Source organism: Mytilus trossulus, unplaced genomic scaffold (assembly GCF_036588685.1).
Source record: "Mytilus trossulus isolate FHL-02 unplaced genomic scaffold, PNRI_Mtr1.1.1.hap1 h1tg000210l__unscaffolded, whole genome shotgun sequence".
In the NCBI taxonomy this organism is placed as follows: Eukaryota; Metazoa; Mollusca; class Bivalvia; order Mytilida; family Mytilidae; genus Mytilus; species Mytilus trossulus.
In genome coordinates this window covers 2,433,435-2,439,083 of record NW_026963310.1, presented here as the reverse complement: position 1 = coordinate 2,439,083, position 5,649 = coordinate 2,433,435, and the positions used below count along the sequence as shown (strand labels likewise).

The 5,649-nt window shown below is 33.2% G+C and overlaps 1 protein-coding gene across 1 annotated transcript; it reads right to left on the bottom strand.

The window, feature by feature from the left end:
- Positions 1-393: 393 nt before the first annotated feature.
- On the bottom strand, positions 394-3,229 carry LOC134700991 (KRAB-A domain-containing protein 2-like). The gene is made up of 3 exons (XM_063562134.1): positions 1,872-3,229; positions 1,132-1,464; positions 394-778 (listed from the first exon to the last, which is right to left on the bottom strand). Exons 1-3 carry the CDS (start codon positions 3,075-3,077, stop codon positions 485-487), a joined length of 1,833 nt encoding a protein of 610 aa, XP_063418204.1. The 5' UTR covers positions 3,078-3,229; the 3' UTR covers positions 394-484.
- Between the last annotated feature and the right edge of the window lie 2,420 nt (positions 3,230-5,649).

The window sequence follows — 5,649 nt, the reverse complement described above, 5'->3', positions numbered from 1 at the left end:
CCACGTCAGTTTTAATCTAGCGGCGTACTACAGTACATGCTATATAAGGCATGAAGATGTTATTGTTACAGATCAGCTAAATTATCTATAGTAAAGGATCCTACAAATATATATATATGTTAGCGGCAATAAGCAAAATTAGGCATTAAGCTTAAATCCTAGGCAATAAGCTAACGCCTAGGCATTAAGTCTAATGCCTAAATGAAGTTAGGCATTAGTCTTAAATCCTAGGATTTAAGCTTAAATCCTGAAAAATGTGTCCAGGCATTAAGCTTAATGCCTAAAGTATAAATGCGAGTAAATAAAAGACATTTATTCAATTAAAACTAAAAATTATACATTTGTTACATAATAAAATTACGAGAACTGAAGTTTAAAATGTCATCTCCTGGAAATAAAATCACAGATAAGATATGTTTTTATATTAAAACTCGTCAAATATTACTTATAAAACATGAAAACTTGATACAAATTTGTGTTAAAATCATTTGTTATCACAAGTTGTAGAACTGTGGCACCGACTATTGCACTTTCTCCCGTTTTTCTTGCATTTGCACCGGTTACTTAAACATTTAGTTTTACAAGAACATTTGAAAAATCCTTGACCTCCGGATAATGACTGATGGGTTGCTGCCTCACGTACACTTAAAGTTGTTTCACAATTAATTTCCTCTTCCAAAATTAAATTTTGTTTACATATTCCCATCTCATTTGTTCCAAATGTTCCTTGAAGTTGTCCAAATCTTGTAGCCACAACAGCATTGCCCTTATCATTGACCTGAAAAAATAAACAGATAAAATTCTTTTGCAGGCAGTTTGATTATTTTCATTAAAATATCGATAAAGAATTATTTCTGAGAGTAGAATTAATAAGGTATTTGCATTTTGCGAATTATGAAATGAATTCGTGTTGCATATGGTGATTTTCAACTGTCTTTGTGGCATTAATACGCATCTGATTTTCGTCAGGTGCAGATCCTGGATTTTTCAAAAAGTGGGGGAGGGGCCTGGTCCCATAACCCACTTCCTACATTAATATAAACATAATTACTTTTCTTGTTTTCTTTCTGTTTAGTATTTAATAAACATGATATTTTAATGATGCAGTCAACTTTTGATTAAATATCTTACCTCAATGACTCGGCCGAGTAAATTTCTACTGTCACCCTTCCCTCTGTCAAACATAGGTATTGGTACGGCAACTGTTTGCCCAACTTCTGCCGTCCCTAGTTCCTTTTTGCTCCTGGCTATCATAGTGTTTGCCTGCTTCAGTTGACTGTCCATGGCTCCAGAACGATGTCGAACTCTGTTGGTATCAATTTTACAATTTGGACATACCACCTTTGAACCGTATCCCTCTTCACTAACAGTAGTACCACATATAACATGAATGTGTTTATCACATTTACTACACATATGAGCTCCAGATGTATCCTTTTCACATACATAGCACTTTAAGACATCCTGAAAAATAGTTTCCATAAATAATAAGGTAAAAACAATCATTTGGTGTGGTCATACATCAGTTTTTAAAATTTAATTACAGTTTTGTGGTAATGAAGTTTTGTTCAAAATGATCGTTTGACTTAACACTCAATTTAAAAATACGAAGATGTGGTATGCTTATCAATAGGACAACTGTCCGCCAGAGACAGGATAGTATATAAGATAAGACCTATAGGTAACCATACGGCCTTCAACAAAAACTTATAGCAAGCAGACTCTTTTTTTCTTAAGCTCCGAATATCATTCCTGTGGTTTATCTGTTATATATTACATGGAAGTACTTAAGTTCAAGCTCCCGCCAGGATTAAAGAGTCGTTTTTTTTGGGTTTTTTTTTAAATATTTCTGAGTACTATTTTCAACTTACTGTTTCATCAGTGATTGGAGTAGAAGGTTCCACATTTGGTTCTGCAATAGATTCTGGTATATCAGAGGCATGGACAATGTTTTCTGTTTTATTTTCAGTTACAGGTTGATCATTTACAGACTCTGTCTGGAGCTTAAGTAAGTCCTCTTCCTTTTCTAAGGTCATCAATATTTCTTTCGGAATTTTGGTTTCTGATGTTAATCCAACTGTTGCACATTTACCAAATAAAGCTTCATAGGGGGACCGTCCAATGCCTTTGTTTAGAGCTGAATTCTTTTGAATCTGGACGAACTTGATACCAATTGACCACTTTGTTGATTCATTGTCCCTCAGCCATGCAGTTAGCATGTCATGGATATCTCCATTTGATCGCTCAATGCTACCCTGTGATTGGGGATGTCTCGGTTTCCCATGAACGATAACAAGTTCTGGCCACATTAATTTTAACTCGGATATGACCAAAGCTGTGAATTCCCGACCATTGTCACTTTGCAGTATATGGGGCGCACCAAAAATTGTGAAAATATCAATTAGATTAAAAGCCACCTCTGATGCACATTTTGAGGTAAGGGCTTTAATGTTACAAAATTTTGTAAGGTGGTCTTGAAATACCATAATAAATTTATAGTTTCCATCTGGGTTTGATTGAAAATCCATCAAATCAACTTGTCCTCTACTGTTAAAGTCTTTAGATAAAATGGGTTTCACTACTACTCCTTTCCCTATATGTTTTTTTTTCATATTGCAATTTTCACAAAGTGACAGAAATAATTCAATTGCATCACGTGAAATGTTAGCATATCCATTATTTAGTTGTTTTATCATGCGATCTCTGCCGCCATGACCTGTTTCTTTATGTGCCTTTTCCAAAATACCATAGAGTTCCTCTAGGAAGACATAAATTTTGAAATTTCCCTCGTCATTCTCGCTGACTTTAGTTATCAACCTTTCAAAACCACCAATATTAAAAATGTCATACCTTCTTAAATTGTAGTAATCTTTTGTCAATTTCTTTTCTGATGATTCCAAAAGTTTAATCTTTGCCAAAAGATCATGGTACTTTACTCTAGGGTATATGCTCCTTGTTTTCCCTGATTCGAATTTAGACCTCAAAGATTCAAGAAATTTTTCCTCAATAGACATGGTGTCACTTAATGCGAATAATCCAGATAAAGAAGTGAAAAAGACAAGATGGCCTGAGGGCATTTAACAAATATTTTAACAAAGAAAATTTACTTATCCAATAAAATGGTATGAGCAAAAAATCATATCTTAATTTTGTCTACTTTTGACCAGTTCAAACCAGCTTGACCAGTGAAGTGTAAACATTTTCAAATAATTATTATAAGGATTATATAGAATCTCCCCTTTTTTTATGGGATACAATCACTTTTTTAAATCCTTTTTATTTTTTGTACTTCCACAAAAAATTTGAAGATTTGTCCGATAAACGTATATTAATATTAGGAATATAATTAAGAAAATACTTTATTTCAAGAAAAATCACTAAAAACACCTAAATTCTAAAATTTCACTTATTGCCTAAAATCATGTTCGGCAATAGGATGAATAATCATCACCAAATTTCAGGCAATAAGCTTAATGCCTGGAAATTTCAGGCAATAACTTAATGCCTAGGCGTTAGCTTATTGCCTAGGATTTAAGCTTAATGCCTAATTTCTATTATTGCCGCTAACATATATATATATATTAATTTGTAGATCTAACTAGGTGGTGGGAAAATCATGAAACATTTGAATAAATAACAAGCGTGCATGTCAAGAGAATAGAATATATACATTGTATGTGCTTGTTATTTAAGTACATTTCAAAGACAGTCAATATATTTTTTAAAGTAAATTAAGTGTACCATGGAGGCAAAAGCAAAGAAACAACCCTCATTTATAAGGTAGGCAACAGAGAGCCTCCCTCCCTAGAAACCAATTATATTTTGAGTTTGTACGTTTTTGTAGGAGAATAAGGGTTCCGACAACCTTGGTTCTTGTTTGCAGATGGTCCTTATTCCTAACATTGTAAGCCATCTTTGCAAGTTCATGCCTAAATTCTTGAATGACTGGGGGTAAATCATCAACAATGCGCATGTTTGTCTGATGAATTATAACCTGTACGCACCATAATGTATAACGCGGACTACTATATGAGCAGGCCTTTTTATTTGGTCTGATGTTTGCCTAGATGGAATACGACGAGCATTTGCAATCAGGAAGCTTTCTGTCTGTTCTTTATCTATTTTTAGATCTTGAATGAAAAATGAATTGAGAACTGCATGTATATCTTCATTATCACTTTCTGGCGCTCTATAAACCAGGGCGTTGTATTTTCTCTCATGGTTTTCTAACAATATCTGTTGTTTATGCAGAGTAGATTTTTTTCTAGACTTGTTCTGAAAATATTCAACTTCTTATCTGCTACCCTGTTTATTTCTAGTTCAATGTGTCCAACACCTTTGTCTAGCTGATGATGGCCCTCCCGTAACTTTTTAACCTCAACATTTGTGTTTATAACATCAGTTTTTACCTCATCTACCTCAGATTTGATACTTTGCGTTTAAACTGTCCTCTACTTTGTCTAGCTTGTTGGATAATATTCCTACTTTTCCCTCTATACCAATAATAAGCTGCTTCCGTTCAGAAATAGACTCTACGGTAGACATAGTAAAAAAATGAAGTGGTTTTCATATATGTGATAAGCGACAGAAGTCTCGTACCTTGTTACTTGTAAAATTAAAAAAATCCCCTCTCAATAACATATCATGCAGTAACTTTGAATTAAATCACCTTCTGGACTTTATGTGTGCACTAATGGTACATTAAATAAACTCATCATAGATACCAGGACTAAATTTTGTATATACGCCAGACGCGCGTTTCGTCTATAAAAGACTCATCAGTGACGCTCAAATCAAAAAAAGGTTAAAAGGTAAAAAGAGTTTTGTTGTAATTTACATGTTTACTGGGTAAAACTATACTTTTTTCTATATATCAATTTTTTCCATGGGCAGCGCCATTACAGGGGAGATAAAAAAAAAAAAATGCTCATCTTTTCTAACCTAGCATATGCTGAAAGTTGTAAGTCCACTGGTTATTATAAAAAGACCTAATAAACCATGTATGTTTACGTTATCAGTATGAATACATATCAGGACATGATATCATTCTAGTAAAGTGTGGACATAGATAAACATTCGTGAACGTTCTTTTGCGTTTGAACAGAATAAATTATATCTTATATTACACACAAACGGTTACACACGTGGCAACCCACTGCTTTACATATTACCTTTTGTTAACTTCACTTCACTTGTAGATCATACAATTGTAACAGCTCCCTAAGATCAGGCTATTTCATCGATTCAAAATATAGATTAAAGAAATGTTTTGTTTTATCCTACATGTACTTATATAGGAGAACTAATTAAACTAATGCAAGCTGCAGTAAGTAAATACTTTACAATGATATTAACTTTCAAAACATGTGTGCGTTTAAATCCCTTATATGAGTTTAACTTCGCAGTATACTCCAAAAGCTTTATACTTCAGTATTTAGTTTCTTTAAGTACCTTAACAAAAATGCAAGCTTCTTTCAAAGGTAAATTGTTAGCAAAAATGAACAGTGACTCCATATTTTTATTATTTTTTTTCATTATGTAAACAGTATAGGATAAGGTTTATATATAGAATAAAGAGCGAAATCCTATATTTAAAACAAAACGATTTAGACCCGCGAGCCCCTTTAATCTTTAAAAATTTGTTTGAGG